This window comes from Grus americana, chromosome 32 (assembly GCF_028858705.1).
Source record: "Grus americana isolate bGruAme1 chromosome 32, bGruAme1.mat, whole genome shotgun sequence".
In the NCBI taxonomy this organism is placed as follows: Eukaryota; Metazoa; Chordata; class Aves; order Gruiformes; family Gruidae; genus Grus; species Grus americana.
The window spans coordinates 1,682,927-1,700,612 of NC_072883.1; the positions used below are offsets into that span (position 1 = coordinate 1,682,927).

Sequence of the window (17,686 nt, forward strand, 5' to 3'; positions counted from 1 at the left end):
CAACCCCGCCGTGGTGGACTGGGCAGCCATCAAGGTGCCAACTGTCCATGGACTGGTCTGCCAGCTCCAGCAATTCAAGGAGAACCTCTGTTCCCCATCCCCACCAGGTGTCTTTGTCCCAGCTGTGGACCGAGGTCCGGCCACTCAAAGAGAAGATGGAGAGTCTCCCTCCTTGCACCTAAGAGCCAGCATCTCGGCTACCAGCAGCCTGGTCAATGCAACGGGGACCGTGGGTGTGCACCGTGTGCCACCCGGTAGGGTTCTGTCTGCGTGACTGTGGGAGGACATGAGAAGTGGGACAGCGCACCTACCTCAGTCCTGGAAGCCCAGGTACAAGAATTGTGGGGGGAAATCTGGCTGAACAGGGACTGTCCAGGAAGATTCCTGCTCTGGTTGCTGTCGGGCAATTTCCCAGGTGCAGTGGATGGGCTGAGGACACCTCTCCTTCTGATCCTGATCTGGTGGACATATAGCCACGTGGGATCGAACTTCATGCCCAACACCATGGAAAGACCGTGCTGGACCATGGTAGGATTGTACCTGTGACCAGTTCTTGCAACGTAGCCTGAGCAAGAGATGTGGGCACTTAGGGTGAAAAGGCTTCTGGTTCGCAACTACAGGAATTGGGTAACGAATGCTCTGGTAAGGACTAGGGGTCCTGCCTCCAGCTGGGCAAAGGGACAAATGAATTCCATGGCTTTGCAAGGGACACCTTCCACTAGATCAAGTTGCTCAAAGGTCCTGTCCAACTTGACCCTGAACACTCCCAATGATGAGGCATCCATAACTTCTCTGGACAACTTGTTCCAGTGCCTTGCCACCCTCATTGTAAAACATTTCTTATGTCAATCTCGATCTCCCCTCTTTCAGTTTCAAACCACAGCCCTTGTCCTGTTGCTACAGGCCATGGTAAAACATCTCTCTCCATCTTTCTTCTTTTGAAGGAAGCTGCCCTGTGGGGGTGGCTACAGTGATGGTTGCGGAGGTAAACCCCTCTGGGCTGCTGCGTTATGTCATCAGGACCTTGGTGCCTGGGCAGAGCGCCGTCACATAGATGTCCAAGAGGCATGTTCCTGGAGAACATCAACACAAGGACCAAGTAGACTGGGTGGCTAAAATTGGAGTGGCTCAGGTAGACCCAGAGTGGGAATGTCATCGTGAGCTGTTCATGGCTCTGTGGGACACTGGGGGGAGACACACTATGGATGGGTGGGCTCATGATGGAGGGGTGGACCTGACCACTGCAGCCATTGCAGAGGACGTTCATCAATGTTAACAATGCACCAGAATCAAGCGAGTGAAGCTTCTCAGGTATAAAGGACAGTGGCTATGGTATCATGAGGGGGAGGCCAGCAGATTAATTACATCACACCAACGCCAGCAGCACACCCTTCCCATGGCGGTGGTGACAACTGGAGGGTGAGCACATGGCTTTGGCGCCTGAGACCCCGCAGTCGGGCCAGGCCCCCATGACCCAGCTGGCTCCTCTCTGAAGCAATTCTGCTTTATTCCATCCAAATTTCTGTCTCAATGTGGGCAGAGCAGCCCCCTGGCCAACCCATTGCTGCCCCCATCCCTGCACCCCTATTTCAGCCCTCCATCCCTGCAGCCCCTTCCCCCACTCCAGCTCCGGGGTGCCCCAATACATCCTGGGTACAAACAGAAGGATTTATTTCAAGCTCTGCATCCCGTGGCCAGCCCTGCTGGTTACCAGTGGCACCCGGTGGAACCCGCTGGCCCCCGTGGTCACCATCATGCAACAGGGACGTGGCAGCATGCCCAGCTGGGCGCCTGCAGTTCCCCATCACAGCTCTCACAGACAACTGGAGGGTGAGCGCATGGCTTCCGTGCCTGAAACCCCGCAGCTGGGCTCAGCCGCTCTCTGCGACCCAGCCAGCTCCTCTGCAAAGCAAATCTGCTTTATTTTGTACAAATCTCTGTCCCAACCTGAGCAGCCCTCTCCTCTTGCCCAGCTGCTGGAGCAGGAGCTGTTTGCTGCTCCCCAGAGCCCATCCCTGGCGTCTTTGGCCACCCCATGCCAGGAGAACGCTGCAGCAGGTGGCTGTAGAGCCCGTGGCGGCTCCGCAGCTCGGCGGGTGTCCCCATCTCGACCACAGTGCCACGTTCCAGCACCACGACGCGGTCGGCCAATTCCAGCATCCGCGGGCAGTGGGTGATGAGCAGCACCGTCCGGGCTTCCCCGCCCTGCACCCACTGCTGCAGCTATGGGAGATGACAGCACGCATCAGCACCCGCCGTGGGGCTGGGACCCCCCCCACCCTGGCACTTCCCGCAGCTTACCACCGCCTTGCCCTCCACATCCAAAGCGCTGGTGGCTTCGTCGAGGATGAGGATGGTTGGTCGCCGCACCAGGGCCCGGGCAATGGCAATGCGCTGCTTCTCCCCCGCCGAGAGCTGCCCCCCTCTCTCCCCCACGTCTGTGGGGCAAAAGGCCAGGGGGGTGAGTGAGACCAGGACACCTGGGTCCCCTCCCTGCAGCACCCCTGGCACTCACCGGTGTTAAAACCCCGGTCCAGCGCCAAGATGAAGTCCAGGGCACCGGCAGCAGTGGCAGCTGCCCTCACCTCCTCCTCCTTGCAGCTCTCCAACCCGAACGTGATGTTGTCCCAGACGGTGCCAGAAAAAAGCACGGGCTCCTGCCCCACCAACGCCACCTGCCCCCAGGCACAGGCTGAGCCCGGGCACCGCTCAGTGCGGTTGTGCTGCCCGCCTGCCTGCCTGCTGCTGCCCTCACCTTGTGGTGCAGGTAGCGGTGCTCGTAGTCCCGCAGCGGCACCCCGTCCAGCAGCACCTCCCCAGCCCCGGGCTCGTAGAATCGCTCCAGCAGCGCCGCGCAGGTGCTTTTCCCGCTGCCGTTGAGTCCCGCCAGTGCCGTCACCTCGCCAGGGCGCAGCTCGAAGGAGACGTCCTTTGGAGGACAGGGGGGGCAGGATGCAGCGGTGGGTGCTCAGGGACACCCCTGTCCCCTCCTTGGGGACCCCCCCACCCGCCTCAGCCCTACCTGCAGGACGAGGTGCTCAGGGCGCGCGCGATAGGCGAAGGAGACGTGCTGGAAGGAGACGTGTCCCTGCAGCGTGGTGGGTGCCCACGTGCCCCCGGTGTCCCCGGTGGGTCCCTGGTCCAGGTACTCGAAGACCTTGTGGCTGGCTGCCACTTTGCTGAGCAAGTCGCCGTGGCCAAAGACCAGCGCCTGCACGGGACAGAGGCGCTGGCACCGGGGACGGGGACAGACGGACACGGTGAGTGGGACATGCATCGCGTGGTCTCACCTGCACGTGGTGGCCGATTTTAGCCTGGTAGAGGAGGAAGGTGACGAGGCTGCCAGTGGTGATGGTCCCCTCGCGGAGCTGCTGGTGCCCGTAGTAGAGCACCACCATCTGCATGGCCAGCTGCAGCGCCTGCAGGGATGGGGGTCAGCGGGTGCGGGGGACAGGGGTGCCCAGACACCAGGGTCCTTCCTGCACCCGCCTCACCCGCTGGACGAGGGTGAAGAGTGCCTTCTCCACGTCCATCTGGTCCTTCAGTGCCAGCATCTTGGCCACTGCCTGGCTGTGGCGGCGCTCCTCCTCCTCCTCCCCAGCAAAGGTCCGCACCGTTTCAATGGAGGAGATGGCCTCCTGCACCACCGCTGCCGTGTTGGCTGTGGCGTCCAGCGTGGCTCGCTGCAGCACCTGGGTGGGGGCGGACAGATTCAGCACTGGCAGGGCGGCAGCAGGACATCCCCACTGGCCTGGCCCTGCCCATCCCCTCCCCAACAAGCCCAAACCTCTGTCCCCACACCCCACTGTCCCCACACCCCACTGTCCCCACACCCCACTGTCCCATCCCTGCCAACCCCATCCTGTCCCCGCTGACCCCTGTCCCTACCAGCACGTCCCCATCCCACCATCCCATCCCCACTGTCCCATCCTCTGTCTCCATCCCACCCCCCCCCTCACCACCACACCATCCCATCCCCACTGTCCCATCCCATCCCCATCTCACCCCACTGTCCCATCCCATCCTATCCCCACCATCCCATCCCTCCTGGTCCCCATCCCACCATCCCATCCCCACCATCCCATCCTGTCCCCATCCCACTGTCCCATCCCATCCCCACCATTCCCATTTCCACCATCCCATCCCCCTGGTCCCCATCCCACCATCCAATTCCCACTGCCTCATCCCATCCCCACTGCCCTGTCCCATTCCCACCATCACATCTCCCTGGTCCCCATCCTGCCATCCCATCCCCACCATCCCCATCCCCACCTCTCATCTCCCTGGTCTTCATCCCACCACCCCATTCCCACCTTCCCATCCCATCCCCACCATCGCATCCCCCTGGTGTCCATCCTGTCCCCATTCCATCCCCACTGTCACCTGGTACCGGGCGTCATAGACCTTGCGCGCGGTGATGATGAGGGGCACCTCCAGCAGCGTCAGCAGCGCCAGGCGGGGCGACAGCCCCACCATGAAGCCACCCAACCCCAATGTTATCCCCAAGCTCCGCAACGCCACGTTGGTGCTGCTCGGCACCGCACCGCACAGCAAGGGCACGTCGTTGGCCAACCGGGCGGACAGCTCGGCTGAGGGGACAGTGAGGGGTCAGTGGTGGGGTTGGGGGTCCTGGGGAGCTGCGGGGGAGGATGGGGACTTGCCCTACCTGCTGGTGTCTCCTGGAAGAAGTCCAGATCCTGGTGCACCAGGCGGGAGAAGAGCTGGTGGCAGGTGCTCAGTTTGAGCCGGGCTCGTGCCAGCATGAAGAGACCCCCACGGCAGCCGGCAAACAGCGAGCTGGGGGGAGACAGACATAGGGACCCCCCGTCAGCCCAGCCCTGGAGGGCAGATGGATGGACAAGGGGGACACAGGGACCCCCACCTGCCCAAATCAGCGGCGAGGACCAGGCAGATGGTGAAGGCGGTGGGTCCGTCCCCACGCTGGATGGCGTCCAGGGCTTGGCCGGTGCAGTACGGCCCTGCGGTCTCACCTGGAAGGAAACCAGGCAGGGGGGTCAGCAAGGGGAGGCAACAACACCGGCACCCCCACCCCACATCCGCCATCACTCACCCAGCGCGGCCAACGCCAGGAAGAAGAAAGCGCCACCAAGCACGGGCCACTCAGTCCACGCCAGTGCCAGCAGCCGCCCCACAGCCGCCGGCAACTTGGTGCCCACATCCCCGCTGGGCGACGGCACGGCCCAAGCCAGCAGCGCCGCGGCAGTCGCACCGTGGGTCAATGCCAACCAAGCCGGAGCAGCCATGGCCAGCAGCACCGGTGTGGCACCGTACGGCACCAGGAGGGTCCGGAGGGTGAGGAAGGTGGCGGGCGTGAGGCTGAGCACTACAGCAGCTCCCCAGGGACCCCCCGGCGCCAGCAGCCGTTCAGCTGCGGTAAACGCCAGCAGCCGCAGTCCGGCTTCCAGCCAGGCGGCTACTGGGCCCAAGTGGGCCAGTGCCGGGGCCAGCCGGGCCAGCGCCGCCAGCACCACCAGGTCAATCAGGAGCAGGAGGCAGGCCAGGCGGGTGGCAGGGAGTAGCGCCATGGCCAAGGTGCTCACCAGTCAACACCAGTGCTCCCAGTGCAACTGCCCTGGACGGCGCTTAGCACCCTGGAGAATTCACCAGTCAACACCAGTGCTCCCAGTTCAGCCCCCCAGTAACCCCAGCCTGCACCCCAAGACCCCACCCGGCACCCTGCAGCACTCACCAGTGCTCCCAGTACAACCCCCCCACCCCCAGTAACCCCAGTCCCACCAGTTCCTCCCAGTACGGTCCTGTCGCGCTGCCTTTTAGTTTCACTTTCGCTACCCCGCCCCCTCCGCCCTTCACCCCGCCCCCTCCCGCGCTTTGCTCCGCCCCCTCCGCCCCTCGCCCCGCCCACCTCCCCACGGTCTCTACCTTCGCCCTATGCCCGCCCCACCCCTCGCTCCGCCCCTCCCGCCCTACGCCCCGCCCTCCCGCCCTATGCCCCGCCCCTCCCGCCCTATGCCCCGCCCCCGAGCCCGCCCCTCTGCCTCACCCCGCCCCACTCCCGCAACACGCGCCACTCCAAACTGCTGGAGCTCGATCTGCCCGGCAACTGATGACGACAATGCCTCCACCAATGAGCGCCACCCGCCCGGCTTTTGCCCCTCCCTGCCCTCCCATCCCCCAGGGACCCCTCCCGAGCACGGACACGGGGGATGGGGACCCCCGGGGATCCCCCGTGATGGTTCCCGGTGCCCTGTGCCCCCCCGGTGATGCCCGGTGCCTGGAGAGGCCCCCCCCGGTGATGCCCGGTGCCTGGAAGGACCCCCCCGGTGATGCCCGGTACCTGGAGGGACCCCTCCGGTGATACCCGGTGCCTGGAGGGACCCCCACGGTGATGCCCTGTACCCCCCCACCCCGCCGGTTCCCGGTTCTCGGGGCTGGGACATGCGCGGCCGATGCAGGTCCCGCCCCCGCGCTGGGTTTCACTTTCCGAGAAACGGCGGTGGGACCGAGAGCAGGACCGGGACCGGACCGGACCGGGGACACCGGGACCGGGAGCACATCGGGGCTAGCACCGGGAGCACGCCGGGAGCAGGACAGGGGCACCCCGGGACCGGACCGGAGCACCCCGGGACCGGACCGGGCGCACCGGAGCACGCCGGGAGACACATCGGGACCGGGCCGGGCCAGACGATGGGGGCGTCCCCCGCCCGCCGCCTCCTGTCGCTGCTGAGCCCCGAGCGCCGGCGCTGCGCGGTGGTGGCGGCGCTGATGGCGGCCTCGGTGCTCGGTACCTGGCGGGGGGGGGGGCATCGGCGGGCATGAGGCGGGGGAGGCACCCGGTTTGGGGGGGGGGGGAGCAGCGCGGGGGGGTGCTCTGAGCTTCGGGGGGGGCAGCACCCAGTTTAGGGGGGCAGTACCCAGTGGGATGGGGCGGGGGGGGGGATGCAGCACCAGCCCCTTGAGGTCACACTGTGGGGTCCCCCCCACCCTGGGGGGTGACATAGACCCGGGGGGGGGGTGGGTCCCGTTGCCCTGATGCGGCGTGTGTGTCCCCCCGGCAGGGGAGGTGGCCGTTCCCTACTTCACGGGACGCATCACCGACTGGGTGGCCAGCAAGGATGAGGTGGCGGCCAACTGGCCCATGGCGCTGCTGGGGCTCGGCAGGTAGGATGGCGTCACTGGAGATGTCACATGGGGCGGTGGGGGGGTGGCACGTGTGTCCCCATGCTAAGCCACCCTGGTGCCATTGCCACAGTGCCATCACTGAATTCACCTGTGATGTCACCTACATGGGGACGTTGAGCCGGGCGTTGGGACGTCTCCAACGTCGTGTCTTCTCTGCCATCCTGCGACGGGATGTCACCTCCCTGCATTTGATGGGGACCGGGGCAGTGACGGCACGGGTGACAGGAGACGTGGAGGCCACCCACACGGCAGTGGCCGAAGCGCTCAGCCTCTTGCTGTGGTACCTGGCACGGGGCATTTTTCTCCTGGTCACCATGACTTGGTTGTCACCCCACCTGGCCTTTGTCACCCTCCTGTCACTGCCCATCCTCCTGCTGCTGCCCCGGGGTGTCGGCAAGATCCAGCAGGTACTGGGGCGGGGGGACACGGGTCCCTTGTCCCCTCCCTGTGCCTACCATCTCCTCCTCATGCCCACCATCCCTTCCATGTGCCCACTGTCCCCTCCACATCCCTGCCATCCCTTACATGTGCCCACTGTCCCCTCCATGTGCCCCTGTCACCGCCCCATGCCCACCATTCTCGATGTCCCCTCCCTGCTCCCCCTGTCCCCTTCTCTCTGCCCGCCAGCCCTGAGGTGACACCACTGTCCCCAGGGGCTGTCACGGCGGGTGCAGGAGGCATTGGCAGATGCCACCAAGGTGGCAGTGGAGACCTTCCAGGCTATGGCCACCGTCCGCAGCTTCGCCCATGAAGCCGGGGCAGCCGAGCGGTACCACCAGCGCCTGCGCCATGTCTATCAGCTGGAGGGGAAGGAGGCGGCCACCTACGCGGCCACCCTTTGGGCCAGTGGGGTATGGGGACAGGGGACATGGGGACACTGGGGCTGGGGGATGTGAGGATGCGGTGGCATGGGGGTGGAGGGTGTGATGGTGTGGGGGTGACAGGACATGGCGATATGGTGGCATGGAGACAGGAGACATGGAGATGGGGGACATGGGAACAGGGGACATGGGGATGTGGTGGCATGGGCTAGGAGATGTGATGACATGGGGGTGATGAAACATGGTGGCACGGGGCTGGGGAACATGGGGATGGGGTGGCAGGGCGGTGGGGAACATGATGGCAGAGAGATGGGGACATGGGGACAGGGACATGGGGATGTGGTGGCATAGGGCTAGGAGATGTGATGACATGGGTGTGACAGGACATGGGGATGTGGTGGCATGGGGCTGGGGGACATGATGACATGGGGACATCAGGACACAGGGGGGGTGACAGCACAGGGGCTCTGGGGCACAGGGGCTTGGTGACATGGGGGATGTGACATCTGGGACATGGGGGTAACGTGATGGAACGGGAGAGGTGACAGAGCAAGGCTGAGACCTTGGTGGCCACGGCGAGGAGGGTGACAGAGACCCCTCCAGTGGTGTCACCCAGCAGTGACCTCCCTGCGGTGTCCCCAGTTCTCAGCACTGGCCCTGAAGCTGGGGCTCCTCTGCTACGGGGGACGGCTGGTGGCTGCGGGGACCATCACCACCGGGGACCTTCTCACCTTCCTCATCTACCAGATGCAGTTCACCGAGGCTGTGGAGGTGAGACCGAGGGGACGCCGTGTCCCCAGCGTCCTCCCCACTGTGTCCCCAAGCCCATTCCCCGTGTCCCCGTGCCCTCCCCGCTGTGTCCCCATGCCAGTCCTAGTGTGTCCCCATGGCCACCCATGTCCCCATGCCCTCCCCACCACCTCCCTGTGTCCCCTGCTGTGCCCCCGTATCCTCCCTGCCATGTCCCCATGCTGGTCCCACCATGTCCCTGTGCTCTCCCATGTACCCCCACCATGTTCCTGTCTCCTCCACATCCCCCACACTCTCCCAGCTGTGTCCCCATGCCTGTTCCCCATGTCCCCATCTCCTCTTGGACGCATCCCTGTCCTCTGTGTCCCCATGCCTGTTCCCCACATCCCCTCATTCTCCCCACCATGTCCCCTCTGTGTTCTCAGGTCCTCCCCTCCATGTCTCCATGCCCTACTATGTCCCCATGGCCTCCCTACCATGTCCCTGTGTCCCCTGCTGTGTCCCCATATCCTTCCTTCCAGGTCCCCATGCTAGTCCCACCATGTTCCCATGTCCCCACACCCTCCCAGCCATGTCCCCATGCCCATTCCCCATGTCCTCCTGGATGCATCCCTCTCCCAGTCACCTGTGTCCCTACGTCCTCGTGCCCATTCCCCATGTCCCCACACCCTCCTGGGGATGTCCCCACTGTGTCCCCAGGTCCTGCTCCGCTACTACCCCCACATGACCAAGGCCGTGGGCTCCTCAGAGAAGATCTTTGAGTTCCTGGACCAGGAGGAGCAGATGACACCCACGGGGACACTGGTGCCTGATGTCCTGCAGGGCCACCTGCAGCTTGAGGACGTCTGGTTCTCCTACCCCGAGCAGCAAGAGCCCGTCCTCAAGGTGGGCACGGGGACAGGGCAGGGGATGTGGAGACATGATGGGAGGATGTGGTGGGGAGAGCATGGGGACATGGACATGGTGGGGAGGGTGTGGGGACATGGTGGGAGTACAGAAGAACATGGTGGGGACATGGCAGGTGGACATGGGAACATAGACATGGTGGGGAGTGTGTGGGGACACGATGAGGGAACATGGGGACATGGTGGGGGGACATGGCATGGGGACCATGGGTGGTGGGGAGGATGTGGGGGGGTGGTGAGGGCACAGAAGGACATGGTGAGGACATGGCAGAGGGACATGGGGACATGGACATGGGGACGTAGCAGGGAGGGCATGGGGACATGGACGTGGTGGGGGGCTGTGGGAACACGATGGGGACATGGCAGGGAGGGTATGGGGAGGGCCGGGGACACTGTGGGAGGGGGTGTGGGGGTGTCACCTCTGTCTCCCCCCAGGGCGTGTCCCTGGAGCTGCGCCCTGGGGAAGTGCTGGCGGTGGTGGCCCCCCCAGGGGCGGGGAAGAGCACCCTGGTGTCCCTGGTCCTGTGCCTGCGCCCGCCGGGGGCCGGGCGGGTGCTACTGGATGGTCATCCCCTCCCTGACTACCAGCACGCCTACCTGCGCTGCCAGGTGCTGCCACCGCCCCATCACACAATGTCCCCACTGGTCCCCACTCCCACCCCTGTGTCACCAGCCGCCCCCAACGGGTCCCCACTGCCACCCCCGTGTCACCAGCCATCCTCACCATGACCTCGCCAGCACCCCGTGTCACCAGACATCCCCGACGCATCCCCAGACATCCCTACCACATCCACAGGCCGCTTCCACCGTGTCCCCACCACTTCTCACACCATGTCCCTGCCATGTCCCCAGCCATCCCCACCATGTCACCAACGCATCCCTGCCGTGTCCCCAGATGTTCCCCCCGCATCCCCAGCTGTGTCCCCAGACATCCCTGCCACGTCCCTAGTTGTGTCCCCACTGTATCCCGATCCCCGCCATGTCCCTGCCATGTCACCTCTGCATCCCTGCTGCATCCTCGGCTGTCCCGTCCGTGTCCCTGCCAAGTCCCCTGCTATGTCCCCTGCAGCGTCCCCATCCATCCCCACCATCTCCTTGCCACGTCTCCACCATGTCCCCAGCCATGTCCGAACCATCTCCCCATCACATCCCCAGCCACGTCCCCACCATCTACCCCCACTTCCACACCATGTCCCCCCCCCCACATCCCCACCGTGTCCCCAGCCGTCCCCTGTGTCGCAGGTGGCCGCCGTCCCCCAAGAGCCGGTGCTCTTCTCCCGCTCACTCCACGCCAACATCGCCTACGGGCCGGAGAGTTGGAGCCGGGCACAGGTGACAGTGGCAGCCACCCGTGCGGGTGCCCACACCTTTATCACCCGCCTGCCCCGGGGCTATGACACAGGTAGGAGGTGCCCCCCACCCCTGCTGTCCCCGCATCCCCATGTCCCCACACTGACCCCCCGTCTCGTGCAGAGGTGGGCGAGCTGGGGGGGCAGCTCTCCGGGGGACAGCGGCAGGGGGTGGCCATTGCTCGTGCCCTGGTGAGGGACCCTCGTGTCCTCATCCTCGATGAACCCACCAGCGCCCTGGATGCCGAGAGCCAGCTGCAGGTGGGAAGTGACACCCGTATCCCCTCGGTCCCCCTGTCCAGCAGCACCCCAGTCCCTGGGGGTCCCCCTGGGTCTCCTCTTTCCATCATCTCCTGGGCCCCTGGTCCCCATGTCCTCTTGGTCCCCAGTCCCAGTGTCCCTGGGTCCCTGGCCCCTGTGTTCCCATAGTCCCCAGTTCCAATGTACCCTCTGTCCCTGGTCCCTGTGTCTCCTTGGTCCCTGCTGCCTGGGTTGCCTTGGCCCTCAGTCCTGGTATCCCCTGGTGTCCCCATGTCCCTGGGTCCTTCTCCCAGCATCCCCCCCGGTCCCTGGTCCACATGTCCCCTTGGTCTCAACTCCCAGTGTTCCCTAGGTCCCTCCGTCCAATGTCCCCTGGGTCCCTGGTCCCCGTGTCCTCTGGATCTGCACTCCCCATGTCCCCTGGGTCTTTGGTCCCCATGTCCCCTTGGTCTTTGGTCCCTGTGTCCCCTTAGTCTCAACTCCTCATGTCCCCTGGGTCTCTGTTCCCTGTGTCCCCTGGGTCCTTGCTCCCTATGTCCCCTGTGTCCCCACACCCGGGGGTCCCCACTGATGATTCTACCCGCCGCAGGTGGAGCAGGAGATCTTCAGAGCCAGCAGGACCAGGCGCGCAGTGCTGCTGGTGACGGGGCAGGTGGCCCTGGCCATGAGGGCGCAGCGGGTGGCCGTGCTGGAGGGGGGACGACTGCATGAACTGGGGTCCCCCGGGGAGCTCCTGCGCCCAGGTAGCCACTACTGGCACCTGCTGCAGGGTGGGGGACGAGGGGGGAGAGCGGGGGATGGGGACACAGGAAAAGAGGGTGAGGGGCAGCAGGAGTTGGGGCTGGGGACACCAGATGCCAGGATGGGGACACCAAGGGGTGGGGACACTGGGAGCTGGGATGGGGGCACTGGGAGCAGGGATGGGGACATTGAGAGATGGGGTGGGAACACCCCATACCAGGATGGGGAGACCAGGGACAGGGATGGGGACACCAGGAGCAGGGATGGGCACACCAAAAGCTGTGACAAGGAACCGTGAGAGCTGTGATGGGGGAGTGCAGGCGCCCAGCTGGGCATGCTGCCACGTCCCTGCTGCGTGATGGTGACCAAGGGGGCCAGCAGGTTCCAGCGGGTGCCACTGGTAACCAGCAGGGCTGGCCACAGGACACAGAGCTTGAAATAAATCCTTCTGTTTGTACCCAGGATGTATTGGGGCACCCCGGAGCTGGAGTGGGGGAAGGGGCTGCAGGGATGGGGGGCTGAAATAGGGGTGCAGGGATGGGGGCAGCAATGGGGTGGCCAGGGGGCTGCTCTGCCCACATTGAGACAGAAATTTGTATGGAATAAAGCAGAATTGCTTCAGAGAGGAGCCGGCTGGGTCATGGGGGCCTGGCCCGACTGCGGGGTCTCAGGTGCTGAAGCCATGCAATTGCCCTTCCGTCATTTCCCCCAGGTCAGGTCCACCCCTCCATCGTGAGCCCACCCATCCATAGTGTCTCTTCCCCCAGTGTCCCATGGGCCCACAGAACCGTGAACAGCTCACAACGATGTTCTCACTCCAGGTCTACCCGAGCCACTCCAATTTTAGCCACCCGGTCTACATGGTCGTTGTGTTGATGTTCTCCAGGGACACGGCTCTTGGATATCTATGTCACAGAGCTCTGCCCAGGCAGCAAGGTCCTGAGGGGTTTACCTCCGTGACCATTGTTGTAGCCACCCCCACAGGGCACTGGCCACCCTCAACGAGTCAGTACAGAGTACTGGCCATGTTTCTCAGGCAGCAATCTCTAGGTCCAGCTGTCTGGCTTTGACTTCTGCAGCTTCCCTCCAAGGAAGAAAGATGGAGAAAGACTTTTTACCAAGGGCTGTAGTGACAGGACATGGGCCGTGGTTTGAAAATGAAAGAGGGGAGACTGAGATCTCCTTGTAGGCCACACAGCCCAGGGAAGTGCTCTAGGTCTCTGTCAAAATGGGGGGCACTCGCCTCAGAGGTAAAGCCAGTGTTCCTACAGAGAACATCTCCCCTGAGATGTCTGATGCATCCACCCAGATGAAAGTGGTAAGGAAGGAGACTTCAGGCCAGGCGGTAGGTTGCAGGGAGTGCCCAGACCCCTCTCCTGGTGAAAAGGTCCGTACCTGCACGAGGTGTGCACAGGTTGATGACCTGTTGCGTCAGGTGTCCGAGTTGCAGGAAACAGTGAAAAGGCTGCGCAGTGTTAGAGGGGCCAAGACAGAGATAGATGGGTGGTTCCATAACCAAGTACCTGTAGTGGGCACCGCTGAGAATGAGGCACCTTGGACCCTGCTGACCCACAAAAGCAGGACTCTGCTTCAGTCTCCACCCTCCAGCTTCACAACCAAAACCAGATATGAAGCTTTAACAGCTATAGACACCCACGAGCAAGGCGTGCAAGGAGAAACTGTACCAGCAGCACACAGTGGGGACCATAAAAAGAAATGACGAGTGCTCATAGTGGGTGACTCTCTGCTAAGGGGCACCGAGGCGCCCATCTGCCGACCTGACAGGGAGTCATGAGAGGTACGCTGCCTTCCGGGAGCCAAGATCCGAGAGGTTGCTGAGAGGGTGCCACAACTTGTCAAGAGGACACACTACTGTCCACTGCTCTCTTTCATGACACTGCAAGCCAGAACCTGGGCAGAATCGAGGAGGACTATAAAGCCCTGGGGGTGCAAGTGACAAACATCGGTGCCCAAGTTATCTTTTCATCCCTCCTACCTGTTGGGGGAAAGGGGGCAGACAGAACTAGGCGTATAATGCATATCGACTCCTGGCTACATGGCTGGTGCCACCACAAGGCTTTTGGCTTTTACGACAATGGGACATTCTTGGATGACTCTAACCTGTTCGAGAAGGATGGGATCCAGCTGCCTAGAAGAGGCAAGGGAATCTTTGGCAGCAGGCTGGCCAACTTGGTGAAGCGGGCTTTAAACTGAAGGACTCAGGGGATGGGGTCCAACGTGGCAACGCTCGTAGCATCGCATCCAACTGGGGAATAAGCCAGGCCAACCAGAGCGGCAACAAATGTTCCGTAGCTGCCTCCAGAAAGAGAAAGAGGTTCTGACAACCAGAAAGCCAACCACCTCATGGATGTGTATGGCTATGGTGGACCCTCTTGCACCCCTCCAGGGAAACCTCCACACTCAGTTACCTCTCTGAAATGCCTGTACACCAACGCACGCAGCACAGGGAACAAACAGGAAGAACTAGAGGTCTGTGTGCAGTCGCAGGGCCATGATCTCATTGCAATGACAGAGACATGGTGGGATAGCTCATGTGACTGGAATGCTCTCACGGATGGCCATGTACTTCTCAGGAAAGGCAGGCCAGCAAGGTGAGGTGGTGGAGTTGCTCTTCATGTGAGAGAACAACTGGAATGTATCAAGCTCTGCGTAGGGGTGGATGAAGGACGAGTCGAGAGCTTATGGGTAAGAAGTAAGGGGCAGGCTACTATGGGTGACACTGTTGTGGGTGCTTACTACAGGCCACCTGGTCAGGATGAGGAAGTCAATGAGGCCTTCTGCAGACAGCTGGAAGTAGCCTCACAATCACAGGCCCTGGTCCTCATGGGAGACTTCAGCCACCCTGATATTTGCTGGAAAGGCAAGATGGCCAGGCACGCACAGTCCAGGAGGTTCCTGCAGAGCATTGATGATAACTTTTTGACATAGGTGGTGAAGGAGCCCACGAGGAGAGGGGTGCTGCTGGACCTTGTACTAACAAACAAAGAAGCACTGGTTGCATTTTCTGAAATAAGAAAGAAGGAGTTAACATTTAGAGTGTGTGTTCTGAGCTGTGTATTCATTATTGCTTATTGCTTGAGAATAAGGTAACTTGGGATTTGAGAACAGGAGGACTGTCCTTGGAACCTTCAAATGTATTTAATTAGAATGAAGTATACTTAGATAAGATGTAGTAAAGGCATCTTGAACAGAGGAACACTTGTTAACAAGGAGATGTACATCCTTGAAAGTCAAAAGTCAGCTAAATTCCTCTAATTGGTGTCCTTTGAGTGAACTGTCTCATTATAATATGAAAACCACACCTCCACTGCTGAAAACACCCCCTCCCCTACTCACCGAACATGCGTAGTGAATTTAGAAGGTACTGTGTCTTTAAATCGAAGCAAAGAGTTAACCAATTGTCATTTAGAAGGTGTGAACAGTAGGCAGAACTAACACCCTGGACTGTATAAATATACGATGGAACTGTAACTGGTGTGTGAAGTTTGTGGGAAACTACCTAGGCCCCATCTTTGAGCAAATATGGAATAAACAATATCTCATCTCTGTGGCTTATTGCACACCGGGCTAACGAACCCGATTTAAAGGGACAACAGTTGGGGATGTGAAGGCTGGGGGCAGCCTTGGCTGCAGTGACCATGAGATGGCTGAATTCAGGTTCCTGCGTGGAAGAAGCAGGGTAATGAGTGGGATTACAACCCTGGACTTGAGGAGAGCTAACTTCAGCCTCTTCAAAGACCTGCTTGGCAGAATCCCATGGGTTAGGGCTCTAGAAGGTAGAGGGGCCCAAGAGAGCTGGTCAATATTCAAGCACCTCTTCCCCATAATTTATGAGAAAACTCATCATGCTATAGCAGATAGGTTTACTAAGTTCCATAGTTTTGTAAGGTGGTTTCTCCCATGGCTAGGGGTAAGTGAACTAGAAAAAACTATAGTGAACGTTTCGGCGGTAATAGAAAACATTGAGAACAAAACCATTGATGCAATACAGGCCTTGCAAATTGAAATAACTAGTCTGTCGAAAGAAGTCATTCAAAACCGAATGGCCCTTGATTTATTACTAGCTTCACAAGGTGGTGTTTGTGCAACCATAAATATAAGCTGTTGTATGTACATAGACCAAAGCGGTAGAATCTCCACAGATTTAGACAAAATCCGTAGACAAAGCGAAGTATTGTATAAAATAACTAAAGACCATACCTCATGGGGTTTTGAAGAAATTTGGCACAAGTTACCTTCCTGGCTACCTAATTTGACCTGACTCCAGCAGCTATTTGGTTTTGTCCTGCTTATAGGACTGATGATAATCCTGACTTGTATATTAATGCAATGTGCATTTTGGTGTAGCAGGCGAACTTCAGGAGAATATGAGAACTGGAAATGAAATAAAATAAGGAACGCAGTAGAGTCAGGGAAATACTTTAAGAGAACGCTGCAAAAATAGAATGTATTATAGGCCTTCTTGAGAAAGAATCGGCAATTTTAATGAAAAGGGGGGAATGAATAAGGGAAACTAATTAGCGTAGAACAATTTTAAACCAGAATATATAACTTGGCAACACTTGAGTCAGGCCCCACAAACTCAGGCTTCACCTGTCTCATGCTGCAGTACAAAAGACAACAATTAGTAAGATAGTTGGAATGTAGAAACAGGATAAGAGAAGCTGTAAATTAGGGAATAGTCTTTGGGTATAAACTAGAAAAAGACACAAAGTTTGAGGCATTCTGATAAAGGGGGCCCAATATGCCAACGAGCCTGGGACCATCTGGGCAGGGCGGATAACGAGGTTGCTGAGCTTGCAAAACGGAGATCATGAAGAAGAGGTCACCCAACTGTGTACACTGAAGAAGCGGAGAAAGAGGAAGATTTGAGGAGGACGACCCCTGATGACCACCTGAGAAAGAAACTGCGCAGGCGTATCAGGACATTAGCATATATTCATGCGTTCACGGAATAATAATGAATATGTATTAAATTTATTGGAAACCTGATGAATTTGTAACTTTTTTGTAATATAAATTACGTACAATTTGTTTCTCGTCGAGACGCACATTCGTGGAAATATCCTGGTGCGACTCCCAGCACTGCTTAATAGTCACATTGGCTACTGAGTGAATTTTTTTGATTGACCCTTCTGCAGACGCTGCCCGCTCTCCTCTCCTCCATCCCGCAGCAGCACATGTCCCTCTCTGCCCTGCCCAAGCCCACCCTGCCCAGGCACAGCACCATGGCCTTCAAGAAAGCTTTGTGGGTGACCATGGAGTGTGGCTGTGCTGGTTCCTGGGGGCTTTTTGTCCTGATTCCTGCCTGCCCGCGAAGGGCATTTGCAGACCAATTTTTCAGTCCCCGGGGGGGGTGTTGCAGGGCCTCCTTCTGACCACCCTACCCCCTGGTGCTCCCAGACCCCCCTGGATCTATGTCTGGGCTCCCAGGCAGCTCTGGGGTAGATGGGGCTTGCCCTCATCGTTGTTCCTAGATCGTGGTATGGCCCCTGGGCCCCCGTACCCATACCCTGCTCTGGGTACAGCCCCTCGCACCCCCCTGCACCCCTTCTCTTGGGGATGGGCTGCCCCTGCATGGGGATGGGAGGGTGGGGACAGCGGGGGACACGTCCTCCCCTGGGATCTGAGGTCCCCGAGGGGACAGGGCAAAGGGACAGGGCACAGCTGGCATGTC

At 60.4% G+C, this 17,686-nt stretch overlaps 2 protein-coding genes across 9 annotated transcripts; one reads left to right on the forward strand and one right to left on the reverse strand.

Moving 5' to 3' along the window:
* Nucleotides 1–1,903: 1,903 nt before the first annotated feature.
* On the reverse strand, nt 1,904–6,421 carry TAP2 (transporter 2, ATP binding cassette subfamily B member). 3 transcript variants are annotated; one of them, XM_054807719.1, is made up of 12 exons: nt 6,317–6,421; nt 5,072–5,612; nt 4,883–4,991; nt 4,667–4,797; nt 4,384–4,589; nt 3,495–3,692; nt 3,291–3,419; nt 3,023–3,211; nt 2,756–2,929; nt 2,516–2,675; nt 2,302–2,438; nt 1,904–2,223 (listed from the first exon to the last, which is right to left on the reverse strand). In XM_054807719.1, exons 2-12 carry the CDS (start codon nt 5,544–5,546, stop codon nt 1,921–1,923), a joined length of 2,211 nt encoding a protein of 736 aa, XP_054663694.1. In that variant the 5' UTR covers nt 5,547–5,612; nt 6,317–6,421; the 3' UTR covers nt 1,904–1,920. The 3 variants fall into 3 exon arrangements, with proteins under 3 accessions (XP_054663694.1, XP_054663692.1, XP_054663691.1); XM_054807717.1 differs by lacking the exon at nt 6,317–6,421 and adding an exon at nt 5,758–5,794; XM_054807716.1 differs by lacking the exon at nt 6,317–6,421 and having other exon boundaries at nt 5,072–5,800.
* On the forward strand, nt 6,179–16,994 carry TAP1 (transporter 1, ATP binding cassette subfamily B member). Of its 6 annotated transcripts, none has more exons than XM_054807713.1 (11): nt 6,180–6,763; nt 7,038–7,140; nt 7,232–7,568; nt 7,815–8,012; nt 8,625–8,753; nt 9,432–9,617; nt 10,073–10,246; nt 10,880–11,039; nt 11,111–11,247; nt 11,837–11,990; nt 16,784–16,994. In XM_054807713.1, the coding sequence occupies exons 1-11, from the start codon at nt 6,418–6,420 to the stop codon at nt 16,879–16,881; spliced, it is 2,022 nt and encodes a 673-aa protein (XP_054663688.1). In that variant the 5' UTR covers nt 6,180–6,417; the 3' UTR covers nt 16,882–16,994. The 6 variants fall into 6 exon arrangements, with proteins under 6 accessions (XP_054663685.1, XP_054663688.1, XP_054663686.1 ...); XM_054807711.1 differs by lacking the exon at nt 16,784–16,994 and adding an exon at nt 12,701–15,484; XM_054807712.1 differs by lacking the exon at nt 16,784–16,994 and adding an exon at nt 12,597–12,867.
* Nucleotides 16,995–17,686: the final 692 nt, after the last annotated feature.